Consider the following 25,963-nt stretch of genomic DNA (forward strand, 5'->3'; position numbering starts at 1 on the left):
AAGGGAGGAAGTTAGGTAAGACTACTCACTTTGCTCTTCTGGTTCCAACTGGGACTGAAACTACAGGCCTGGTGCTTCAGATGAAGTAGCATCCCATGCTTGATCTGAAAGCCGCACCCTGTCTCCAGACAACAGGTGGTGAGGGCATGCCCTCCTGCTCCCAAATAGATCCTCCATGTTTTGTGATGACATGCTAATCCTAGACCATGCGGCAGGGTGTGCAACAGAGTATTTCTGCATCTCTAGGCTTTGCTCTTGTCTTCCTGCACAGATGCTCTCTTGGGAGGCTCAATCCTTGCTCTGGGCACAGAAAGGGATTGCTATTGTTCTGTTCTTCTAACGCCCTCTGACTCACAATACCACAGTGGCATGTGCCTCAGACACATTAATGTCAATTTGTGACAATGGGGAGGTGGCTGGTTATTTCCTATTAAGTGGAGCCAGATAACTCTCATGTAAGCATTTATGTGGTTATTGCCGTCCAGATGAGGTTCCCAGCCAGGTCCCCACCTCATCCCTCTTGCCAGGCCCAGAACGCGTTTCCAAGCCACTAACCCTGGCCATCAAACAGAATAGATGCTCTGAGCACACAAACTCAATACATTATTTATCAAAACCAAATACCACTAGAGGGAAATTCTTCTGGGAAAAGCAGCATGTGTTGGATTCCAGAGTAAAGCGAACATTTTGGTTTGCTACTGCTCTTCTCCACGGGATGCAAACCAGGCCCTGGATGTAGACTCTAGGCTCAGTCTCAATGTCCCTGGGAAGTCCTTACATTTTGAAATGCAGGTGGACAAAGCCAGAAGGGGAGGCCCTGCCCAGAGTACCCTAGGTGGGTTAATTAATGAGAATTAATTGAGGATCTTTTAGTTCTAATGGAGGGACACACATTTGTTGGTGTCAGTCACTTCCTGATGCAGGTTTGGGAGATCTCCACAAACCACTTGTGAGGCCTTTAAAGAGCTAATGAACAGGAGCCACCAAGCAGGCCACTTTAGCCCAGGGCTTTTGGCAGAAACTCTATGTGTGTGTCACCTGCAGTGACAGGCCTGCCGTCCTGGGGCCTTGCTGGCTGCTGACCGTGGCTCTGACAGCAGATCCTGCACCCACCAGGACCCTCAGAAGCCCACAGGCTCAGGCACTGGCATCCAGGTATGCTTCTCGATAATGGAGTTGGAATGCAGGACAGAAATATCATTAAAATAGTAAATATAACCGGAATTGCGATCGTGCCTTACTGGTTCCAGAGATGCTTTATGTTTATCTCATTTCATCCAGGTCATCTCTTTTTGAGTCTTGTGGATGTGGAGGGACCTGCCCAAAGTCACAGTTAGTAAGTGGCGTCACTGGGGTTTGCCTTGGTCTGTGGCTCCAATCCTCACAGCCTGTGGCAGACTGTCCAGTGACTGATGCTGCCTTTTCGAAAGGGGGACTGCAGGGCCTGGGTCAAGTGACCCAGCAGCCCAGGAGTTCCTTCTGCTCAGTTTGCCGAGGCTGAGGTGTGAGCTAGAGTCCAGTATTTGGGAAAGACCCTTTTCACTTCTGCTGTGATAAATGACCTCCTTCCGGGCCGTCATTCTCTGATTATGACAGACTGGGCCCTTCTACGGAATTCATAGATAGCAGGGCAATTCAGGCATATTTTCTTCCTGTTTCATAGGCTTAATGAAGGAGAGATGCTAAGGAGGCCAATACCTCACCACTCACACTGACACAGCTTGTGTTCCAAGCTGCACTCAGGCTCTGGATATGGTGGGATAGGGTAGAGCAGGCTGTTTAGAAACATGGCCGAGGGACTTCATTTCTCAGTTTGGGGGCAGGAGTGAGCCCAGCCTGCCCAGAGACTGACAACTGAGAGTGAGGCCATGAGGGTAGGGTGATGCCTGCTGGCTCTGCTACATGCCATTGGCCAGCTCAGGGCCTGGAATTCATTAAGTATCCAATAAGTGCTGTTGGCCAAACTTCTGATCCTTGAACATGTTATGTCTGAGCCTTAGCTGAATATGAGCTCATTGCTTCTAAGGCATTGGGCTCAAGGCAGCCTGGGAGGCTCTAGACATGGAGCCAGGAAATTCATTGTGGTTACACAGGTGTGAGGAGATCACCCAACCTCAAGCAGGCTTATCCTCGCAGTCCCAAGACCACAGGCCAGGGGTTGGGCACAGCATGTGGCAGCCCAAGGTTCTAAGATAAGTGCCACATGGGTGGGGTTGCACTCAGAAGCCAGGTATGCAGAGTGGTGCTATTCAAGATTCCAGGCAGGGACCCAGAAAAATCTGTCTTCAGGAAGAGGGCTCCAGGGTGGGGGACCTCTGTGCAGTGGCAGGGGTGGGGTAGGGTATGAGAATAAGACAGAGTTCCCCTAGTATGTGAGACCCAAAGGTTAAAGAAAGGAGATCACCCCATGGTCACAGCTGGCTATTAAGCCAAGGACAAACCCTTAGCCAGGTGACTGATCGATCCAAGGCATGAGAATGGTCCGAGATGTCTTTCTTAATTTCACTTTGTTACAGAGGTCTGGATTCAGGCTGGGCTTCAACATAAGGTGTCAACTATGGCACCAAGAGGAGATGAAGGCTATAGAGACAGAGGAGCAGAGAGGGTCTGGCACAAGGAAGATAGCTCCACGGGGTGGCTTTTACAAGAGTAAGGAAAATGTCAGCATGCCTCCAGGGCCACAGATAGAAGAGACAGGAGCCTGGTAGTCCTAGAAAGGCTCCTGGACACATTCCATGAAGTCAAGCTGGCCAGCTGTCACCCTGTCTCCTCCCACCTGCCCCCCGATGCTGTTCAAGGAGATAGAGAGAAGCCAGTTCCTGTCCTTGGAGCCTACGTTCAAGTGGGAAAGAGAGACCATACATGCAATGGTCCTCAGAGTGACTCAGGTAGAAGAGTCCAAATAAGATCACAAAAGGCCCTGTGGCTGTGGATCTGGGAAGAAGTACTAGGAATGGAATGGAGAAGTTCCCCCAAAGAGGAAGAAGGGAAGAAGAGAGACAGGAGTGCCACTCATAGGTTTTTTACAGTCTTTTTAAAAAGAAAAAAAAGCAGAGTCAGAGACAGAAAGGCTTTCACAAGTGAAGTCATCTTTACAGCATCTCTACTGTCATGCCAAGACCTCATCTCACACACCGACTTCTATTCAGAACATGCTCCAGGCAGATATTGCTTATTTTCTACCAAATCAGAGGGAAATTACAGTTCCCACTAGAGCATTTCAGTGGGCAGGAGGAAGGGACTGCTGTGCCTCTCTAGGCTCCAGCCCTGCAGCCCAGGAGCAGCGCCAGGAATGGCGTGGCAGAAGCTGGAGACCCGGGGCTGGGGTAAGCTGCAGGGGTGACCTTCTTCCTCTGGTAGCTGGAAAGACCCATGGTCTCTGCTCAGCTCAGTTGTCCCCTGGGCCCCAGGGATGTCTGGGAGGCCTGCAGGCCCCAAATGCCTAGAGCAACTGGTGGAGTGGGGGTCACATCCTGGTTAGCTACCAATGTATGATTTTACCCCTTTGACCATGGGTGGGATCCTCCATCAGCTTGGCTGGGCTCCCTGCCCAAGGAAAGGCAGAATGTAGAGGTTCCCCAAATGCCACCACAGTGAAAACCCACTGATGAGTTTCCCTCAAATGCCCTCTGGGGGAGCCTCCACCCCTAAGTCATTCTCCAGCCCCCTTCCCTCTCCTAATACATCCACTGCTGTCTCCTCAAGTTTTCCTGTCCTTCTCGTCTAACACATGTGGATGAAAAGCATTACATGATGCTTGCTGTACGTATCTGCAGATACGAGTGGCCTCCAGGCCTGGGTTCAGAGGGATCAGCATGGGGAGTGGAGGGGCCACTGGGCGGGACTGTGGTCATGGTCCAACTCTGTTACAACTCCACTCCTCCTTCCGGGACCTCAGTGGGCCTCCCCTACAGAATGGGTGGGGTTGCATCTGCCCTCACTCCCCGGACTCTGGGGAAGCCAACAAGTATGTTATGGAAGGGTAAAGGCTATTGGTGCTGGAGTCACACTGATCCTTCACAAGGGCACTGCCAGCCCCAGGACACCCCACCCACAGCCAAGCCAAGGGCTCTTCTGCCTCTGCCCCATCTGGGGCCTGCTCAGCTCTACCCACTATCTCTAAATGGCCCTTCTTCCTTCCCAGCACCTGGGATATCTCTCTCAGGGGAGATGACACAGATGAGATTACCTATCTCAGAAGCTAAAGAATAACCCAAACCCAAACCAAATCAAGACATTTCACCATACCTGGCAAAGTACATTGTATTTCCCATCTTACAGAGATCTATCTGGTTACCTTGCTTGGACTGAGGCTACAATTTTGCTGACAGGTCACCAATGGAAAGCATGATTGGCTCCAAATTGGAACACAAGACAGCCTTTGACTAGCTAGAAGGAAACAAACATGGGCTCTAAGGGGTCCAGCACAGCTTTTCTCTGAGCCTCTGAGCCCCGTTGTATAGTTTTTGCACTACACTACAGCACCAGACCAAGGGGCAGTGGGGACTGAAATTCACTTTGCCTGCCAAATGGAACAACCACAGAGCTGTGTGTGCCTTCAGGAGGCCCCCTTTAAAAGCTAAGCAAAGACCCCACACACACACACACACACACATCTGCCCACGGAGCCTGTCCCCCTTTCTGAGTGATGATGGTCCCAGAGAGAATATTTTGGAGCCAATGCAGGCAAGAGATAGCATAAAGATGCAGGTCAGTGAGAAATGTGGTTCTGGGCCAAGTGATGGGCACCCAGCCGAGACCCAAATGCTACTTGGCAGCAGCTCTTGGTGAAATTGCACAGGACTCACAGCAGGAGAGAAGGAAAGAGATAAGGTCCAAGATAACACTGACCTCAGAGTATTAGGGCCAGGAGGACTCTGGGGTCACCTCAGTACATCATTTTCAGAGGAGTTTGGTTTTCTTGGTTCCTTTTCATTTCTTTATTTCATTTTTATTTACTTTTTAAAAGATTTTATTTAGTTATTCATGAGAGACACACAGAGAGGCAGAGACACAGGCAGAGAGAGAAGCAGGCTTCCTGAGGGGAGCCTGATGTGGGACTTGATCCCAGGACTCTGGGATCATGACCTGAGCTGAAGCTAGATGCTCAACCACTGAGCCACCCAGGCATCCCTCATTTTTATCTTTAGTAATAGAGTCCTTTTCCCGAAGAAAATTAAAACAGACAAGGGAAGAATTGGATTTCCTTGTTTGTTTTATTCTGGAGAGACGGAAACCCAGAGTTCTGCCCAACTTGACCCTGGCACTTCCCCCCAAGCCCTAGGGCTCCCCAGGACACGGTGTGGAAAACATTCACCTAATCCATCTCCCTTTCCTCAGTGGTGATAAAGAAAGTGATGTGACTTGCCCAAGGTCCACGGGGCATGGAAAGCAGAGGTAAGCTTACACCTCCATGACCCAGGAGCCTGGTCCTGTTCCTTCCCATATGGCAAAAAGGCAGACCCTCAGGCTCCTTGGCAATTGAATCTTCAAGGCAGCTAAGTCTGGGTCCCTGCCCACAGGTAAGACCTGTCTTTCCCCTAGGTTATCATTCCCAGCCACTTAAATCCCTCATCTGGTTCTGCCCTCTCCACAATGGAGCCAGAATCTAGAACCTGAGAGGTGGCAGGGCTGAAGAAAGTGAGAGCATTGGAGATTTACCAAACATGCTGGGAGAAAGAGCTGCAGGAGGAACCTGGAGAACTGTCCTAGGACCCAGTGTCTCCCTGGGCTCAGTAAGAAGGCTCCATTCAAGGTGGATGAGCTCCTGTTAGCACAGAGGGTGACAGACCAGGCCAGCCACTGGTCAGGGGTGAGGGAGCAGGGACAAGACCATGCGGTGCTGCAAACTCTCAGCACCCTGGACAAGGACAATCCCTCCACTGGCCTTCCACTCGGACCCTGCCCCAGTCTCTTCCCAGGGAGGGACCCAAGACCTCCATTGTCTGCTTTCTCCAGGCCCTCCCAGCAGGATGCATATCCCAGAGAATCTCCTGTTCCTAAGCGTGATCTCCCTCCAGGCTACATGTAGCCTTCTCTTCTAAAGCACTCTTGGTGCACATGGAACTTTTTCCAGAATAGACCACATACTAAGTCACAAATCAGGTTTTAGCTGACACCAAGAGATTGGGATTATGCCCTGCATATTTTCAGACCACAATACTTTGAAACTAGAACTCAATCACAAGAAGAAATTTGGAAGAAAAACACGTGGAGGTTAAAGAACATCCTACTAAAAGATGAATCAGTCAACCAGGAAATAAGAGAAGAATTAAAGAGAAACTAATGGAAACTAATGAAAATGAAGATACAACTGTTCAAAATCTTTGGGATACAGCAAAAGCAGTCCTAAGAGGGAAATACATCGCCATACAAGCATCCCTCAAAAATTGGGAAAAACTCAAATACACAAGCTAACCTCACACCTAAAGGAACTGGAGAAAGAACAGCAAATAAAACCTACATCAAGCAGAAGAAGAGAGATAATAAAGATCTGAGCAGAACTCAATGAAATAGAGACCAGAAGAACTGTGGAACAGATCAACAAAACCAGGAGTTCGTTCTTTGAAAGAATTAATAAGATAGATAAACCATTAGCCAGCCTTATTAAAAAGAAAAAAGACTCAAATTAATAAAATCATGAATGAAAGAGGAGAGATCACAACCAATACCAAGGAAATACAAACGATTTTAAGAACATAATATGAGCAGCTATACGCCAATAAATTAGGCAATCTCGAAGAAATGGATGCATTTCTGGAAAACCACAAATTACCAAAGCTGGAACAGGAAGAAATAGAAAACCTGAACAGGCCAATAACCAGGAAGGAAATTGAAGCAGTCATCAAAACCTTCCCAAGACACAAAGTCCAGGGCCAGATGGCTTCCCAGGGGAATTCTATCAAACTTTTAAGGAAGAAATAATACCTATTCTATTAAAGCTGTTCCAAAGGATAGAAAACGATGGAATACTTCCAAACTCATTTTGTGAGGCCAGCAACACCTTAATTCCAAAACCAGACAAAGATCCCACCAAAAAGGAGAATTATAGACCAATATCCCTGATGAACACAGAAGCAAAAATTCTCAACAAGATACTAGCCAATAGATCCAACAATACATTAAGATTATTCACCATGACCAAGTGGGATTTATCCCCAGGATGCAAGGTTGGTTCAACACTCCTAAAACAATCAATGTGATAAATCATATCAACGAGAGAAAAAACAAGAACCATGACATTTCACCAAAGAAGACATACTCATGGGAGATCCCTGGATGGCTCAGTGGTTTAGTGCTTACCTTCTGCCCAGGGCATGATCCTGGAGTCCCGGGATTGGGTCTGACGTCGGGCTCCCTGCATGGAGCCTACTTCTCCCTCTGCCTGTGTCTCTGCCTCTCTCTCTGTGTGTGTCTCTCATGAATAAATTAAAAAAAATCTTTAAAAAAAGAAGAAGAAGAAGACATACACATGGCCAACTAGCACATGAGAAAATGCTCCGCATCACTTGCCATCAGGGAAATACAAATCAATACCACGATGAGATACCACCTCACACCAGTGAGAATGGGGAAAATTAACAAGACAGAAAACAACAAATGTTGGAGAAGGGGCAACCCTCCTGCACTGTTGGTGGGAATGTGAGCTGGTACAGCCACTCTGGAAAACTGTGTGGGGGTTCCTCAAAGAGTTAAAAATAGAGCTGCCCTATATGCACTGCTGGGGATTTACCCCAAAGATACAGATGCAGTGAAAAGCCGAGACACCTGCACCCCAATGTTTCTAGCAGCAATGTCCACAATAGCCACACTGTGGAAGGAGCCTCGGTGTCCATCGACAGATGAATGGATAAAGATGTGGTCTATGTATACAATGGAATATTCCTCAGCCATTAGAAACAACGAATACCCACCATTTGTTTCGATGTGATTGGAACTGGAGGGTATTATGCTGAGGAAGTAAGTCAATCGGAGAAGGACAATCATCATATGGTCTCACTCATATGGGGAATATAAAAAATAGTGAAAATAGGGGAAAGGAGAGAAAATGAGTGGGAAAAATCAGAGAGGGTGACAAAACACGAGAGACTCCTAACTCTGGGAAATGAACAAGGGGTATTGGAAGGGGAGGTGGGTGGGGGGATGGGGTGACTGGGTGACGGGCACTGAGGGGGCCACCTACGGGATGAGCACTGGGTGTTATACCATATGTTGGCAAATCAAACTCCAATAAAAAAATACACACACACACACAAAGCACCCTTGGTTAGCTCACATCTCCCCACCTTACCGGTAAGTCCCTTTTCCCACCCCAAGAGTTTGCAGGGAATGTGCCGTTGGACCAGTCCTGACTTCATGGCTGCTTCTACCATGAGCTGCCTTCTGGGAGCTGGGAGCAGCATCTGTTGCTCCTTTGATCTTCAATTGCCGTGTGGCCTCTGTTGTCCTCCGATGCCTCCCACCCCGGAGCACTAGCAACACAGCCAGGCCATCGCTTCGCTCTCATGTGCATTTATTGAGTGCCAACAGAGTGCGTGGTACTATGCTCAGGGTTCAGAGCCACAGTCTAGTCAAAAGGAGACCAGAGCTAGTACAGAGAACATTTCATAGTTGCTTAACATCTGTAGGGGATGGGGAAGGGGGAGAACTAATCACAAAACAAATTCCTATTTGAAAGCAACAGAATCTCCTCTGAGAGTAATAGATATTCTACGCACACGCACGTACGCACTCGCGCGCACACACACACACACCCTGAATGAATACAGAAATATACCCATATACAGGTATTGTGGGTAAAGAAACTAATATATATGCTGTGCACATACACACACGCACACACACGCACACACCCACACACACGCACACACCACCTCACAGATAGGTAATCTGGCTTATGCTATCAAAGACACTATGTCTCCAGGTTCTAGTGAAGCAATCTGTCCTAGATGCCTGCAGCATGCAAAACTTGGAAGTTCCGGAGGTTCACAGTTAAGGAGGACAATGGGTATACATGTGTACTTTTCCATCCTCGGGGTCCCAGCCACAGCACTGGAGGTTGCTCTTTGTCGGCGACAACAAAGCCTCTGTGAAGGGCTCCCAGAGCAGAGCTGAGGAGCTGGAGGCTCTCTGTCCAGTGGCAGGGCTCACGGGAGCCCTGGTGAGTTCACCAATCTTCAAGGCAGAATTTAAAACTCTGGTTTTCGAGTGTGTAGTCCTGCAAACGGTATTCCTTGTGACAGAGCCGCAGATCGAGGTAAGAGTTTCTCTTCTTGCTCGCTCTCTGCAGCTTCCCTCATGTGCTAACGCATTTTGTAGTCATTAGATACAGATGTTTCACACAGCTGTCCCTTAAAATCCAAATCTACTGTGAAATCGAGGTCTCGCTGCAAAGAAGGAGCAAAGGGTCCCGGCATTAGTGTGGTAGCAACGCAGGCACCACCCACTCCTGCAGGCAGAGGGATGGGTAACTACCGTGTTTCTAAGGTTTTCTAGCCAAGGGGTTCCCACGAACAGCCCTCAGGAATCTATTCTGGTGTCTCATTATCCTCACAGGAAGTTCTTTGATTTCTAACCTAAACCCTTCCTGTTATAATATAGAAATGTTCCCTCTGATTTTATCCTGAGAGAAAACAGAGTAGGGTGTTGAGTCTTCTGTGGCACAACCCTCAAAGCATTCTCTAGACTCTTTCAACACACATGTTTGCACCCGCGGTTACTCAAAAAGAATCACACAATCCCCAACCCCCCAGGCCCCACTGAAGAAATGTGAACTGAATATCTTCCAGGCCACCAGAAGCTGCTATTTCCTGGCTGGGCTGTTCTAAATGAGCTGAAACCCATGACAACAGCCTCTGTGTTCAAAGCCCCTTGGATGAAGAATTGGAAGCTGTCCTCAAGGCTGAGAGTCCAGAGTGGGGTCTATGGAAAAATCTATCACCCTTGAGTTTTAAGGTGCCACGGCTAGAGGCCTTCAACAACAGCCAGTCAGATCTAAACCTGGTTTTCTACTGCTCCTCCCCTGGGACCTTGTCTGGTTGTACACAAGGCACCTGGGCACTTGGGTGAGGGGGTCCTGGGAGCTCCCAGGAGTCAGTTCCATGGGTCCCTTTCTCTCTCTGACCCCAGCCCAGGCAGAGACTGCCTCAGTACTCACAACATTTTTGGCATTTGGCTTCATGGATATGGTCCCATAGATTTCCTCCCCTCTCCGGACAGTGAGGTAATCTTCCAAGTAGAAGACAGTCTGCTTCCAGTGGGTGTAGGGGGCATCAGGGGCTGAGGGGAGAACAGGGAGGTGGGAAGGAAGGGTCAGAGAAGATATCTCCAGAAGAACTGAGACTGAGACCCTGCCTGGAAGTTGCTGGGCTTCTTCTTGGACTCACTGAACCAACTCCCAGCACTCTTGCAGGGTCAACGCCTAGCCCCTGTGGTCTGCCTCCATGCCCTAGGAATCCTCACTCAGCCCCAGTGCTCCTCCTTCCATCAAATTCCCATCTCCTCAAGGCTGCTGATTTTAGTAGGGAATCAGAAGATAAAGTTGCTCATAATACAAGTTCACCAAGGGGGTGGGGTGAATACCCTCTCACCAACTAAACTCATTAACACAAATGAAACTCAAAATGCTACTGTTTTTTAAATTAGTTCAACAGAGTGAAGATGTTCAGACAGTTTAAAGGGGAGATTTGTAGAGTAGGGTCATCCTGTCTCCCTTTAAATGACATCATGTATGCAAATTCCATAGCTAAACCGGTGTCCCACTGATACCCACAGCCTACACATAGCTTTCCCAGCCACTTCTCAGCCCTAGAACCAAACCTAGTATACTTGGCCCAAGGCTACTGTGGGGTCCTCCAAACTGGATCAAAAAGAAATGAGGGTGCCTGTGTGGCTCAGTCAGTTGAGTCTCTGGCTCTTGATTTCAGCTCAGGTCATGATCTCAGGGTCATGAGATGGAGCCTCACATCAGGCTCCATGCTCAGCGAGGAGTCTGCTTGAGATTCTCTCCTTCCTTCTCCGTCTGCCCCTTCCCCTGCCCCACTCATTCACATGTGCATGCTCTCTCTCTCTCTCTCTCTCGCTCTCTCTCTCAAATAAATAAAAAAATCTTTAAAAAAGAAAATAAGGGATAGCTCTCATCCAAGAACCCCACTACTGGTCCACAGCTCACTCTTTCTGTATGATCCAAAGCTGCATGGATGCTGGCACACCCCCTTCATATTTGCCATTAAATTCCATCCAGACTCTCTTGGCACACTACATGTTCTACAGTCAAATGATGGGTCCTACTTATGGGCCATCTTCCTCAGCACCAATGGTCTTTGGCATATTCTTCCCTCCCTGTTCAGCAGGCTTTCTCTTCCTCATCCTTCAGAGTCACTTTCTCTGGGAAGTTTTGCCTGAAGATCCACCCTGAGCTTATGCTACCATAGTGCCTATCACACTGTAGCATAAATGCCTTTGTCTTTTTTCAGCTGTTTGCTTTCTCCACGAGACTGAAATTTCCATGAGGACAGGCACCATGCCAAGCTTGTTTACTGTGATATCCTCAGTGTCTACCACCACACTTGCTAGATCTGTAAGTACTGAATAAATGAACAATGGCAAAAACCCAAATAGCAGACACTTTGTTATGCTTCAAGGTACCCAGATATGTTCAATTACATTGGAGACTTTGAAAACTATAGCTAGTAGAAGAACCCATTATAGTAAGTTCCTCTTGGCCCTTTAGGATCTTACCTTCCTCCACCTGGATGCAGGACTCATTAATACTTATTTTCTCTTTGCTTAGGACCAGAGCTAAAAATGAGAAGACTTGGGAGAATATAGTAAGTGCCTTTCAAATACTTCAAAATCTGTCACATGTAAAGACTTACATGTGGCCTTACATAAGGCATTAGAGGTAGAACAAAGAGTCACTGGGAATTACTAGAAGGTAGATTTTTAATTCATCAGGAAAAATTAGGGCTGTTCCACATTTGTCTGAGCTACTAGAAGTCCAGCCTCCAGGTGTTCCTATAACAACCACTGACTGGGAATTCATCATGTGCTGAGTCAGACCAGGTCATCTCTAAGATCTTACAAACCCCAAGATCTATTTAAATGGTAGTGAAGAGTCTGTCCTCACCATTTGCAATGAACTAGCTTGATCAAATGTTAGTGGTTTGGTTAAGGACTTGCATAGCCTTCAATGTGTGCGTTTGGGAAATCAATGCAAACTCAAGGTCATGGCCAGGAAAAAGCAGTCTGAGCATTTGGAAAAGCTCAAAGGAGGATCATGAATGTGCAGTCTATGCCTCTCAGATCCTAGATCCCTAAACATATCCCGCCTTCATGGCCTCTAAGGCATACCGCTGTCTAGAAAGTCCATATGTCCCAGCACCTTCCCTGCCAACTACACCTAAATAAATTGTCAAAAGATGGTCTCTGGTGTGTGCAGAGAATGGCAGTGTATGACTGACAGCACTCTTCCCTCTACTTCTTCCTACGCCACTCAGACAGGTGTCTTTCCTGTTCTTAAAGATCTTCAGGCAAGGAGATTCAAGCAGCTTCCTTCTGTCACCTAACCAGATGCCTTAGGAAAGTCCCAGAGATTTCACCGGCTCAGGTTTGGCAGGCATCAAGCCTAGGTGTGTCTGAGTGGTCCAAAAAATATGCCAGCCTTGGGTTTGAGGAAATTGACTTTTTTTCCTTTGCCATCAACATCAAAAGTTTGAGAACCTCCCCAAAAGGTTCATTTCTGTGATGGGTCCATTAGCCGTGGACAAATTGTCTAAACCAACTTTTACAATACTAATTCTCCATTGAGGTGTCCAGGAAAAACTGATTAAAATTCAGATGTCTTGACTCTACTCCAGGAGACTTGAATTCAGTCATTGTGGGGGATGTGAAAGGGGGCAGACTTGTCAAGACATAAAAATCCCACTCCCCCCAGGTCCTGTAGACACACAGCATGGCTGAAATCACTGTGCAAACCCACTCGTTTACATCTAATAACATCTCTGGGTGGGCAAGAGTGGAAAGGACATTTAATTAGGCAACAACAGGTCCAGTTTCCTGCTTCCATATTGCCATGTGTTTTCCCTACAACCCTGGGGCTCATTTTCTACATCTGCAGAATGTGGGGTGTGATATTTACCTCCCCAGGTACTTTGAGGATTAGAAGGGATGACCAGGGGGAAAGGGCATACTAAGGGTGACCAAATCTGCTGTGCCCAGGACAGCTCCATTTTACTTGTCTTCCTGGTTTAACTATGAACAACTCTCCTTTTCACTATCAAAAGTGTCCTTAACTGAAAGATCAATTATATGGTCACTCTACCTATGACACATTAGGCCCATGTTAGGGTATTGCTAGGCCATTATAATAAGCCATTATATAATATAATAAGCCATTATAATATATCTCCCATATAATTATCATGGGAAGTGATATATATATATATATATATATATATATATATATATCATTTTATTTATCCATAATCTATGGCTCTAACCTGCAAAGATGGGCTGCCTCACTGTAGTGATCTAGAATATGCTGGGGAAACATCTAGAAAGGTGCTAGGCATAAAGGTGAGCCTTATGCTTGACATCTAGAGTTCTCCTCAGTGAATGAGTCTTTCCCTCTCTCTGTCCTGCCCCAACCATAACACTCAAGATCAGGTAACTGACTTTTGGCTTTCCCTATTACAAAAATATCTTTATACTCTTAATATCTTGACCCCCCATGCCAGGGTCTCCTTTTCTCCCTCCCCTTCACAGTCTCTCTGGGCTCTATATTATGGACAGCTTTTGTTCTATATTTTGAAGTGAGTGGGACAAGTATTGCCCCCCTGCATGCATTCCTTCATTCAGCAGACATCAATTCAGGATGTCTGTCATGTGCCACATATGGTCCTGAATTTGGAAAACAGCAACCAATACAGCCTTGCCTCCCCCTCACATCCTGCAGCCTAAGTGAGAAGACACTCAGGTAGCTGGGTTGTTCTCATGACCAAGGACAGGGATGCAGAGCTCAGGGGACAGTAGGAACAAATGGCAAAGACCTCTCACAAGACTTTTTCCTGGTGCTTTCTGAAAGGGAAATCCACTTTCAGAAAATGGAATCCTGCTTCCTGTTTCACTTCTCAGTGGCCAAGTGGATGGTAGCTTTTTCTGAAATTTAGTCCTTTTCCTAGCTATAAATTTCCAATATTCCCCAAGGGGTCAGAAGCTTCTTGGAGAATGAAAGACTACATGCCAAGAAGTTTCTTTGACCTGAGATAATTATTCACTGTCATCGGATGGCAAAGCAGGTAGGGGCTGCTAGGATGTAGGTCCCACTGCATCATTTCACACATAATGAGCCCAAGGCCCGGAAAGTAACTTACTTAAGGCCCATCTCCTATGTCTGGCCACCCTACTGGCTGACTCCTAGAAAAACTACAACTCTAACCCAGGTCTGCTTCTACTCAAGCTACTGCTCCTCCACCCACTCTGGCTGCCCCAAGGGACCCAGTTTCCACTTCCTGCCCCTACCCACTGAGGATGTGTCCAAGGACTGGGGAGGCTATGCCCACTGGCTGGCACAGCCTGGACCCCTGGGCTCCTGTGCCCATTTGCAGCAGCTTCTGCCTGGAGCTGCAGAGAGGAGACGTCAGAGCCATTAACAGGGATTGTTTTCAAGCTGCACACAACATGATGTGCTTTTGAGTGGGCCCCCCAGAGCCAGCTGTGGCTGGGCTGAGAAAGAAAGCTTGGCAGGCGGTCGATGGGAAGTGGGTACATACAGCAGACTACACTCTGCATGAAGTTCAAAAACAGCTGAGACCAAACAATACAGTGTTCTGACATACATATAGATGTGATAAAACTTTTTTTTAAATAGCAAGGGGATAAAGAACATAAAATTATTCAGCATAATGTTCATCTAGAGGCAACATGGGGGGATGATGAGATGGGATGGAGCATCCATTTAGTTAGGTGGTGAGCTCACAGGGATTAATTATGTGACTGTGAATTAATTTACTTGTTAATTATAAATGGTACCATTATATTAATTAATAATGTACTTCCAGTTAATATTTATATTCTAATTAGTAATAGTTTATTTCTTGATATTAACAAATATATTTACATTCTAATAACAGTAATACATTTCTTTCTAGTTACTATTGCATGCTAGTTAATAATACTTTATTTACATTCTAGTTACTGACTTAGTGGTGAGTTCATAGATGTTCATTATATGAATAAATAAATAAGCAAAAAGTGAGCTGTGCCTGACTCAATGATATCATGAACCAGGAATTAGGATTAATCTAATTCGATGCATCTGAGGGCCTTAAAAACCAAAAGCAAATGCTCTTTTCTATGTAGTCAGAGTACAGAGGGTCTGAAAAGGCCACTACCAAACCCACACTACCTGGTAAAGATGTTTGCCACATGCTGGAAGCAAAACCTCCTGTGGATATTCCCCCAGGTGGCTGAGGAAGCGGCTAAACAAGTTATTTCCCCTGATCTCTATGGAGATGCTACAGCAAGAGGGACCTACACCAGCCAGAAGGCATTGGCCTTGATGAGAAAAGAGGGCATATGATAGCAAAGAGATGGAATTCCCTTCCCAGAAAGGCATCAATAGGGGCCAAATTCACAATCACCTTGTTCAGGCCGTTGTGCCAGGGCAGTGGTTCTTGGGCATTTGTGCATCACAGTCACCTACAGGACTTGGTAAGACACAGGTTTCTGGGCCTCACCCCAGAGTTTCTGGTTCAGAAGGTCTGGGGTAAGTCCTGAGAATTTTCATTGCTAACAAGTTCCCAAGTGATGCTGATGCTGCCAGCCATGGACCACACTTTGAGAACCTCTGCACGAAAGCATGGGAAGTGGAAGACTGCAGGACCTTTGGGTGACTTTTCAGACCCCTATTTCTGGGGTTCTGGGCAAAGAGGAGGCAACAAAACACCATAGCTGCAAAGAGACAGATCGGTGAGCTCAGACCTTGATCTAGACCCATGGTCTTTGAGCCTATGAAATGCAGACCTTGTCATTTCTCTCATAGGGACTTGTGAGGAACCACAGTGTGGCTGCGACCACAGAGCAGGAAGAAATTGCACCTATAGGTTGGAGACTTTAATGCTGAGGGCAAATCCTCACCATCCCCGAGACAGCCCAGGACCACCTTCTTTGATTCTGAACTTGAGATTAACCAAGCCTTCTTCATGTGGAGGCATCAGGAATGTTGTTCCTGACACCACAGAGCCAGAGAGCCGTCTCTGGACAGGGGTCCAGGCTGTCTGCTTGACTTCAAGAAATGGAAATAAACTCAGGGAAGGGAGAGCTGAGAGTAATGGGCTGAGAGCTATGGGCTGGATCCTAGGCTTTATAGACACAGAACTTTTTCCAGAGTGCCCTCACTACACTTTCTCTCACCTACAGCAGGGCAGGCCCCAGAGGAGTCATCGTCCTGAAGATAGTAGAGGCAGGGCCAGTTGCTATGGCTTCATCCCTGGCTTCCAGTTACAGCCATGGTCCTCAGCCCTCCCACTTGCTGCCACTGCTGAGGCTGAGTCTTACCCACCCTTCAAGGTTCAAGTAAGACCTCCCTTCCCCCTCCTGACTATACCTGACTACCCGGGAGATAATCTCACCTGTTGCCCCTCTAAGGAGGGTAGTAGTTGGAAATAACACAGATTGGAGGTCTCTGTTTTTTCCCAAGACAGGGGGTACCAGCACTGGTCTGGATGATAGAGACCAGAATATTGTGGTATTGGTGGTCAGGAGACACCAGTTCTGGGAAAAGCCCTTCTGGGAGGGGTTCGATAAGTCTCTTGCCCCTTCAATACACAGGTAAAAGAGGATCATTGTCACTGAAATCCTGTGTAGTTGTTAAAAAAAATATGTTAGCTATGTCTGTGAGTCTGTGGAAGGATCTCCAAGGTACATTCTTAAGTTAAGACAAGGTGGCAGAGGGCAGTGTGTTTAGTACAAGCCACCTGTGTTTTTAAAAAAAGGTGTAGTTTGGATATGGTACTATACTTACATAAGATGCCACCAATGGGGGAACCACGTAAAGGGTTTGCAGAACTCTATGAATTATTTTTGCAACTTCATATGAGAAGTATTTCAAATAAAAAGCCAAATAAAAGGTGTATATAGTTATGCATGTGCTTGTGTACCATTGAAATAATTTGGAAGGATACAAAAGAAATTATTAACATGTGATGCCTCTGAGGCACAGGGCTGGGATGAGTGGGAGCAGGATTTCTTCCTTGACTTTTTATACTACCTCCTCTTTTTTACACCATCTAACTGACTAAATGATGGAAGCCTGGGAGGGCAGGGAGCCCCATGAAGGACGCCTAACTTTGACCAGGAGTGAAGGAGGGCCTCGAGTCATAGCTGAGGTGAGAGATGAGGCCTGTGCTGGAGTTGGCCAGGTGAGGGGCAGGGATGGGGAGGTTCTTGGAGCTGGATGGTGGCCTCCACAATTCATGAGCTGAGGCCCTAAGGCCCTGTCCCTCAGAATATGACTATGTTTGGAGACAGGGCCTTTAAAGAGGGCTTTAAAATAAGGCCTCTGGGTGGACCCTAATCCAGTGTGGCTGGTGTCCTTTTAGAAAGAGGAGATTAGGACACACACAGAGACATCAGGAGTGCACACACACAGAGAGGAAAGGCCATGTGAGGACACAGAGAAGGAGGCCACCTGCAGGCCAAGAAGAGAGCCTCAGGAGAGACCAAACCTGCTGACATTTCGATCTTCCAGAACTGCGAGAGATAAATTTCTGTAGTTTAAACCACCAGCCTGTAGTGCTTTGTTATGGCAGCCCTAGCAGATGCATCCAGGGAGAAAGGAGATGACGATGACAAAAGCCTCTGACAAAAGATCTGCCTGTCCCCGTGGCTCACCTGGATGAACAAGGGGTCGGCATGTGCAGAGACCATGGCCTAGGGACTTAAGAAGCCTTGCTAAATTTGGGGACTGCAAGGTGCTCAGTGCGACTGGGCTGTGTGTGCAGTGAAGGAACAGGAGAGGAAGGCCAAGCAAAGGAGGGGCAGTGAGAATGAGGTGATGGAAGCAGACTGGGGCCGGGTCTTACCAGGCTAAGACATTTGGGTTCTCTATTGCAGGCAGCGAGACACATCTGAAGCAGGGCTGAGAGGTGGGGGAGCACAGGTGTTCTTGGGGAATTGTGTCAGGAACTTAATGAAGGATGGATTAGGGTGGAAACAGCAAAGAAAGGAACGAGACAGACACAGTCCGTAGCGTATTGAGAGACCTGGGCACGACACTGAAGATAGGGAAATCTTACTCCACTCTGTATCCTTACCCCTCACACAGAATATGCTCAGTAAATATTAAATGAACAAATGTGCCTTTGAAATGGGGCCTTTCCCCCCTGCCTCTCCCTACCCAACACACACTCTCAGCTTTGGTCATACACACTTTCAAACACACCTTCATCTACCTTTTCACACACACCACATACACTTTCAGCTTCCTTCTCCTTCAGCAGCCAGATGCATGCGGGAAGTGCTGGAGAAGGCTTATGGGATGCCAAGCAAGAGCCCCTGGCTTAGCCCCAGGTCCTTCCTTCCCCCAGGTGGAGGCCAGCCCCAGTCACTTCCGCAAAGCCTCAGCATGGAGGGTGGGGAGGGTTGAAGTGAGTGCCCACAAAAGGCTCACCTGTAGAAAACCCCATTTTCTTGTGGCACTTGGTAAATTCAATATTAAAATAGGTGACCAGGGCATGAATGTAGTCATTTCGTTGTATCTGCAGGCAGAAGGCAGATGTGAATGACAGCTCTTCCGTCTTCACTGTGTAAATGTCCACTTCCTGTGGCCCAGAGGAAAGAGAATGCCGACACTTAGTGCCTCCACCAGCTCTGAGTCCTGGTCAGTAGCACTTTCCTTCTCGTGGAAGACCACCAACAGTAGACTCTCTGGGAGTGTCATTACTTTGGGGGTGGCTCCCCAGGCCCACCTACCACCCTCCCAGTGATCTCCTCCATCCTTTCTAGGGTGGGGTATGCTCAGGCAATGGTGCAAATACATTTGAATCAGAATGTGAGGGGGACAGAACTTAGAAGGTCAGTTTTCTGGGGATGAGGGGTTATGGGGGAGAAGGAGGAGAGGGGAGAGGAAGATTGATGAGACAGAGCATTTCTGAGCCTATCTGAGCAGCCTCAGAGCAGTCCACCTCAACATTGCTCCCTTCCCTGGTTCTCAAAGTGCAGTCTGGGATGATGGGCATTAGCATCACCTGGGTGCACGTATTTAGTGGGGTGGGGGTGGGGAGGGCATCGCAGACCTATGAATGAAAACAGCAATCTGTGCTTTATCAAGCCTCCCCCATGATTTGTGTGAACCATATTAGTCATTTCCCAGGTTTTTGATATTCAAGTTCCCAGCAACAGGAGACATAAGTATTATCTTGAGAATGAGGACCTGAGCCCACCCATAGTCACAGACTTGACTGAGGGAAGTTCTGCTGGCCATTTATACCAGGCCTGGATGGAAGAAAGAAAAAGTGAGAGAGAGGGAGGGAAGGAAGGAGAAGGAAGAAAGGGAGGAAAGAAAAAGGAGGAAGAGAGAGAAGGAAGGAAGGAGAAAAAGAAAGAAAGAAAGAAAGAAAGAAAGAAAGAAAGAAAGAAAGAAAGAAAGAAAGAAAGAAAGAGAGGGAGGGAGGGAGGGAGGGAGGGAGGGAGGGAGAGAGAGAGAGAGAAGAAAGAAAGAAAGAAAGAAAGAAAGAAAGAAAGAAAGAAAGAAAGAAAGAAAGAAAGAAAGAAAGAAAGAAAGAAAGAAATAAGAAGTAGGAGTTTTTCAGTTCTGGTCGGGAAATGGAGAACACAAAGAACTAATAATTCTAACAATTTCAGTTGGGAAGTGGCTGAAAATCAATGTTGCGTGGGGAGTAAGTATAATGAAAGACAGTTTGCAATGTGCTGTTCTTTTCTGTGTGAAGGATGCTGACCTGCTGTTTGCTGGCTCTGATGAGACAGGGCAAACCTTCCAAGAGCCTTAGAGGCATCCAGGCAGCTTTCAGTGAGGTCTAAGGAAGCTTCCCGTTGTCAGGGTGAAGACTCTGTAAGAGCCAGATAGGTATCTGTGTGCCTAGACTGGTTCCAAGGGGCTCTCCTGAGGCCCAGATGATGGAGTATGTTGGGATAATTAGAAGAGGGGTCTGAGAATAGGGAAACAAGAGCAGGGAAGACACAGAATGATGTATGATCTCTATATGTATCTAGAATAAATAAAGGAAAAGCAGAATCAAAATATTCAGGGCCTTGAAAGAGAAGTCCTGCCTCCACGGGGGTGGACAAAGGAAGAGGTGTGGTCAAAGAAGCAGGTCAGATCAGAGCCCTATTGTGGTCTGTGGTGTGCAGCCATCACACCCTCTGGGGGAAGTTGAAGTTCTGACCTATTAGTTGGAAAGAGAGTGGGATTGCAGATTGAGGGGAACGGAGAGCCCCTTGGTGATGTCACCTCAAAGGCCATTTTTGCTGTGCTTCTGGAACCAAGGATGGGGAAGAAGAATCAATGGAATGGGAAGCCCTGGGTTGGGCGTGCAGAATTTGATGGGATTAGAAAGCCATCAGTGTAGCATCCCTGGGAAGTGGCCATCTGGTGCTTGCTTGGACACCTTCATGGATGATGCATTCACTACCTGCCAGGAAGCTGATTCCATTTCCTGACATCTCCAATGGACAGGTCCCTCTTCAAAACGAGTAAGGAAGAGTACACACCAGTCTCTGAAACTTCCACCCATGGAATAAGCCAAATGCCCATTCCAGCTCACACGGGCCACCTAAACCTTTTCTTCTCTAATGTAAACTCCATCTGGTTTTTCATTCACTTCTCGTAAGTCATGATTTCTGACTCCATCACCCTCCTTGTTTGGGACATACTTCTAGCAGTCTCCAATCTTGAAGAACACACTGCTGGCTCAGACAGTACTTGGTTGGCCAAGCCCCTTCCCTCCACGGCATTCTGTTCATGCTCTTTTTTCCTTTTGTCTTGGGAATTGAGTGTAGGGTCCTCCATTATATGTCATCCTATTAAGTTTGGGCCATGACTCCTTTTTAAACCTGGCACCTGTCAGCCTACATGACATTCATCATCCCACCGGCCACATGTTGCCCATGGTTCCTTCCAGCTCAACAGCTCAGAGCAAGATGTGGTTAACTGTGTCTTTGTTAATGGCATTAGCACAATCCACCAGGCTCACGGTGTCTATACACTCACTGACTACCACCTCCTTTTTTGCCAGGGCCAGGCTCCAGGCTCTTTTCGAGGTACGTGTTATCTTTTTCTCTCAGTCCCTCTGCCTCCAGCCTAGCCTGGTCTTTCCATTGTACTTTTGGCTCACCTCAGCAGGTTGGCCCCCACCATCAGACTGTTGCCCGTTATGGTTCTGTGTACCCTTGCTGTGAAACACAGCACCTGACAGCCCTCAGTCTTCCTTTATGGGCCTCCCTTCTCACATCCCCAGGGCTCTTCTCCAAACCAACCCATTAATCCCTCAGATCCATTCAGACTGTACTGTCCTCTGAATCCAAAATCTTCCATGACTCTGTATCACTTACTTAAAGATAGCAGTCCTCTCGGCCTGAGCACAGACAGTGAGCCCTGGGAAGTCGGCTCCGGGACACAGCTAGACCTGGCTCCTTTCTCTGGTCACCCCCCTCATTTCTTCATGACTTTCAGGGGGCATACACACACACACACACACACACCACACCATCCCTGTCGATCAGGAACTCTACCTCCATAGGGTCCTTCTCTCAGATGTGCATCAACCACTGTCAGCTATCAACTCCCGTGCTACAGACATTTGCATCTTAATGGGGTATCTGAAGGAACAAAAGGGGCTTCAAGACAGAAGTAATGAAGCTATACATTAAAATGGTGACAGTGATGGGGCACCTGGCTGGCTCAGGGGGTGGAACATGGGACTCTTGATCTCTGGGTTGTGAGTTTGAGTCCCACATTGGGCGTGGAGCTCACTAAGATAAAATAAAATAGTGACAATGGAAGCAGTTGGTCTTTTGGGATCGTGGCCAGGCCATCTTGCAAAAGTGGCCAGCTGTGGCTGAGCTTTGGAGACACAGGGGCCCTCTGGGTTCAGGTCCAACCCCCCGTCAGACCCAAAGCCTACAGAGCCAAACCCATTACTCTGGCTTCCTAGAGCCCAGAGTCCTGTGCTGGAAGGTTTCTGATTTCCTGCTGTAGCAGAATCTCTGACACTGCAGGGGGTCCCCCTGACTCAGCCTCAGGAAACCCCCATGAAGCAGAGGGCTCTGGAGGCATCAAGTGCTCAGAAGAGCCCCTGACCGCTGTTATCTCCACCACTAAATAACGTTAGGAATGCACATCTCAGAGCAAAAGTCTGGTCAAAACAAAGTCTTAATTATAATAAAGTGTCACACTCTGCAACATTAATAGCGATAAAAGTAGCAATTAAGTGTGTGAAGAAGGGCAAGTGTTTTCCCAACAGGCTTGGCAAAATGTTGCTTAGCACATTCCCAAGCAAGCTAATGGAGGAGCTCTCCCAGTTGCAGAGGCACACACAGACAGCCCTTACCCTTGTCAGGGAAGACATCAAGAAAGGTTGTGGGCACAAGGAGGGTACAGGGCTATAGCAAAGAGCTCTGGTCCTGACACATACTCATAAGCCCCGAGGAGTTTATGGGAGTGTGTATAATGCATGCCCTTCTGCATCCCCTTCCCTGAGTTTGGTTGCTTTGCTCCTAGCTGCACTCAGGTGTAAAGACCCTTGCTGGGAATGGAGGGAAGAAGGCAGGAGGCCAGAGTGGCCTTGGTGGTAGGGGTATGGGGTGGGCAGGAGAAGCAGGCCAGTCCATCATGTGACCTACAGTAGACCTACAGAAGCACAGTGGCCACACTTACCCACCAAAGGTAGAAAGCCACCTGGGGTCAAAACACATTGAAGGAGTTGTATCTTCAAGCTGACGTCATGACATGCAGGTACCTAATTGTTACACATAGCTGCTACATGTCATTCGGGCAAATTCAGTTGCACCAGTTTGGGGGTGTACTTTCCTGCTTCTTGTTTGGGACAGGGAGAGGGAAAGACTTCAGGGACAGAGGGGCCCGTAGGAAAAAAAACCCGAAAAGGACAAGTTTGCTTGCAACCAATCCTGCCTGGACTTGGAATGGGCTGAGTTAAGACGTAGTGAGAACCCTGTCAAGCTCAGAGCTCAAGACTTCTACTCCCAGCCACACCTCTTGGGCAGGATGGTATAAGAGGGAGGCAGCATCTGATGAGATTCATCTGTGTGAGGCTCTCCTAGTTTTTTTGGCCTCAGGGTTCCCTTCTAAATACTGCAGTGACACTGTGGATCAAGAGCTGTGGTTCTTAGGAAGACTGTGCCCAGGGACAAAGGACAGTTGTGACCTGGGCAAAGCAGCGATTTACATCAGAACTTCAGAAACCTCTCCTCATCCCTGTGACCCTACAATCTTCCCCTTTATCCATTGAAAATGTTGCAGGTCTCCAGCCCAATACTCTCTGAAAAGAAGTGACATGTACAGGACCAGAGCGGGCAAGTATGTTTTAGCAAGATGAAGGCTGGGTCGGCCAATGAATACTTACAGAATGAAACCAGATTTTTAAATTAAAAAGTTAGCTTTAACCATATGAAAGGATGTCTTCTTAGATTTAAAAAAAAAATCAAAAAAAAATCAAAAAATAAATAAATAAAAATAAAAAAAAATCAGTAGTTTATATGGTTCAACATAATGTATTGGCATATACAAATGCAAGTTCTTAGGAAAGGGCTGGAAAGATCAATCCAATGTGTGAACAGCATTACCTCCAGGAAGAGCATAGGGTTGAAAGGGAGGGGAGGTCAAGGGAAGCTTTTGTTTTCACTCTATCAAATTTGATATGTTTGAATATTTAATAAGAATGCACTAAGCATTGGTGTGCTGAGGATGCTGACCAGCTGTTCTTAATTTGCACTGAAGAAAGCCTTGTCAGAAAAGCTGTTAAAACATGTACAAACAAGACCACTCAAGAACGGGGTTGGGTAGCTCTGTCTGGCCGAGTCAGATGTGTGCTTAGAAGTAGGAGTATAATGCCGGTTACACAGCAGATTGAGGTACGGGATTGCTTCCCTAAGAGGGCCATCCACCTCTGAATGGAGAAGCTTCCCCAAACCTGAGCATACCCTCCTGCCTTTCCTCTGATGCCCCCCTCCCACAGACTCTTCCCCTTGCACCACCAAGGGATGTGAAACGATTCCCTCCCTTCAGCTGTGCCACCATGGAGTCCAGTGGCTCTTTCTGTGGCTCTGCTTAGTGTGAGCATCTTCTTCTGACTGGCAGTAACTTTGGGGTGCCAGAGGCTCTGGCCAAGGTGGCCTTGCTTCACCAGGCCAGGGCTGTGCAGGTGCTGAGTATTGCCTTTACTTCAGGCCCACAGCTTTCCAGGGTGGCACAGCTGGGTTGCCAGCATGCTTGGGCCCAAGCAGAATGAGTCTGCAGACCTTTATTAAACAGGCATTGGTCACCACTTGCTTTGGATCCACGATGTCCACCAGTGGCTCCTTCATGGCAACATCCCGGATACAGGTCATATCAAAGCCATAGACATTCTCCCACCCTGTGAAAACAGAGTGAGACATGAGGGCCAGCAGCAGGACCCCCGAAAGTCTTCCCAGCCCTTCTAAGTGCTAGAGCACAGCATGCCCAAGAGGGTGAAGGGCAACCCATGTTCTCCTGCAATCAGAATAGAAGAATTGCTCATCTGGGTGGAAACCTCTGCAGGATGTACAGATCTCTTTGATGGTTAGGAAAACAAAAGTTCAGAGAGGCTGAGAAACTTCTCTAAGGTCACACAGGTAGAATGCCACAAGGTCAAGACTAGAATCCAAATTGCCTGACTCTTCCTGTGTCTACTTTCCTGCCCCTCTCTCTGAGCCAGGAGAGCCTCCTACAAATCCCTATCTGCCATCCTCATTTGTATCTTGATGCCTTTGCTCAAGCCATTCTGCACTCAGAAGACTTATCTCTCTCCTTCTCCTGTCCCCACCCACTGAACCTTTAGCAAAGCAGAGAGAAACATGGGCTCTTAAAGTGAAATAGACTAATTTGAATCCCAGTACCATCCTTACTGGCCAGGCCCTTGTGTTAATTCCCTAAACGCTCTGAACCTCCATTTTCTCAACTGCAAAACAAGGGGGGGAGGGTGTGTCTGTGAAAGCCTTTGCCTTTCTCATATGCCATGATGCACTCACTAAGAATCTATCCTATAAGAAATATAGGTTACCCAGCCATCTCAGTGGTGTTCGTTGGCCCCTGGTGGCTGCTCATAAGATGCTTTGAGAGGGAGAAGGATGTAGGGTGCAGGGTTGGTGAGTAAATGAATGCACATCTGATGGCCCAAAACCATCCTTAAATAGTGGCACTCATTGCTACCGTTGATTGACCACCAAGCTCAGGCCAGACTCTTCATTTAATCTATGCAGCAACCTCCAGGGGATACTTCTACTGACAGCCAAGGAAACAGGCTGGGAGAAGTTGGTATCTGGCCCTTACACAGTATCTGGGTCAAGATCACATATCAAGGAGATGATGGAGCTAGGGCTCACTCCAGCTTGTCCCCTAACCCTTCAGGTACACAGACTCAGTTGTGAGAGCAACTGAGAATGCATTTTCCTCTCCCTGTACTGCAGAGGTGGCCTAAGCAGAGGCTTTAGTTACCGAGCAGCTGAATCTCATTTGTCTACTTATTCAGAGGAGTCTAGAAATGCATCCAAGGAGGGATGCTTTTCTCTAAAATCTTATGGGATTAAATTTCCTTTTAAAATGTGCATCAAACAAATGGTACCTTTGGGAACTATGTTTCTATATGTTTAGGAGAGGGGGTGTGTGAGGGGGGAGGTGGGAACAGTCCGTGAAAGCTGTGCTTCTTTGACTCCTTTCTAAGGCACACAAAGATCTTCCTCAGGGAGA

The 25,963-nt window shown here is 47.4% G+C and overlaps 1 protein-coding gene and 1 long non-coding RNA gene across 4 annotated transcripts in view; one reads left to right on the plus strand and one right to left on the minus strand.

Annotated features, from left to right (window-relative positions):
* Positions 1 to 8,495: 8,495 nt before the first annotated feature.
* Positions 8,496 to 25,963, minus strand: part of PRMT8 (protein arginine methyltransferase 8) — a 93,311-nt gene continuing 75,843 nt past the window's right edge. For all 3 annotated transcript variants that reach the window (XM_049102802.1, XM_049102800.1, XM_049102801.1), the window contains 4 exons: positions 24,496 to 24,611; positions 18,671 to 18,821; positions 10,157 to 10,278; positions 8,496 to 9,386 (listed from right to left, as the gene is read on the minus strand). In XM_049102802.1, the coding sequence (XP_048958759.1) occupies positions 9,303 to 9,386; positions 10,157 to 10,278; positions 18,671 to 18,821; positions 24,496 to 24,611 (473 nt within the window). In that variant the 3' untranslated portion in view covers positions 8,496 to 9,302. The remainder of the gene's footprint in view (positions 9,387 to 10,156; positions 10,279 to 18,670; positions 18,822 to 24,495; positions 24,612 to 25,963) is intronic.
* LOC125753864 (uncharacterized) lies at positions 10,300 to 19,081 on the plus strand. The gene is made up of 3 exons (XR_007406569.1): positions 10,300 to 11,578; positions 11,792 to 11,828; positions 16,420 to 19,081. It is a non-coding gene; the product is annotated as an uncharacterized LOC125753864 (long non-coding RNA).

The sequence above is a fragment of the Canis lupus genome, chromosome 27 (assembly GCF_003254725.2).
Source record: "Canis lupus dingo isolate Sandy chromosome 27, ASM325472v2, whole genome shotgun sequence".
NCBI classification, from domain to species: Eukaryota; Metazoa; Chordata; class Mammalia; order Carnivora; family Canidae; genus Canis; species Canis lupus.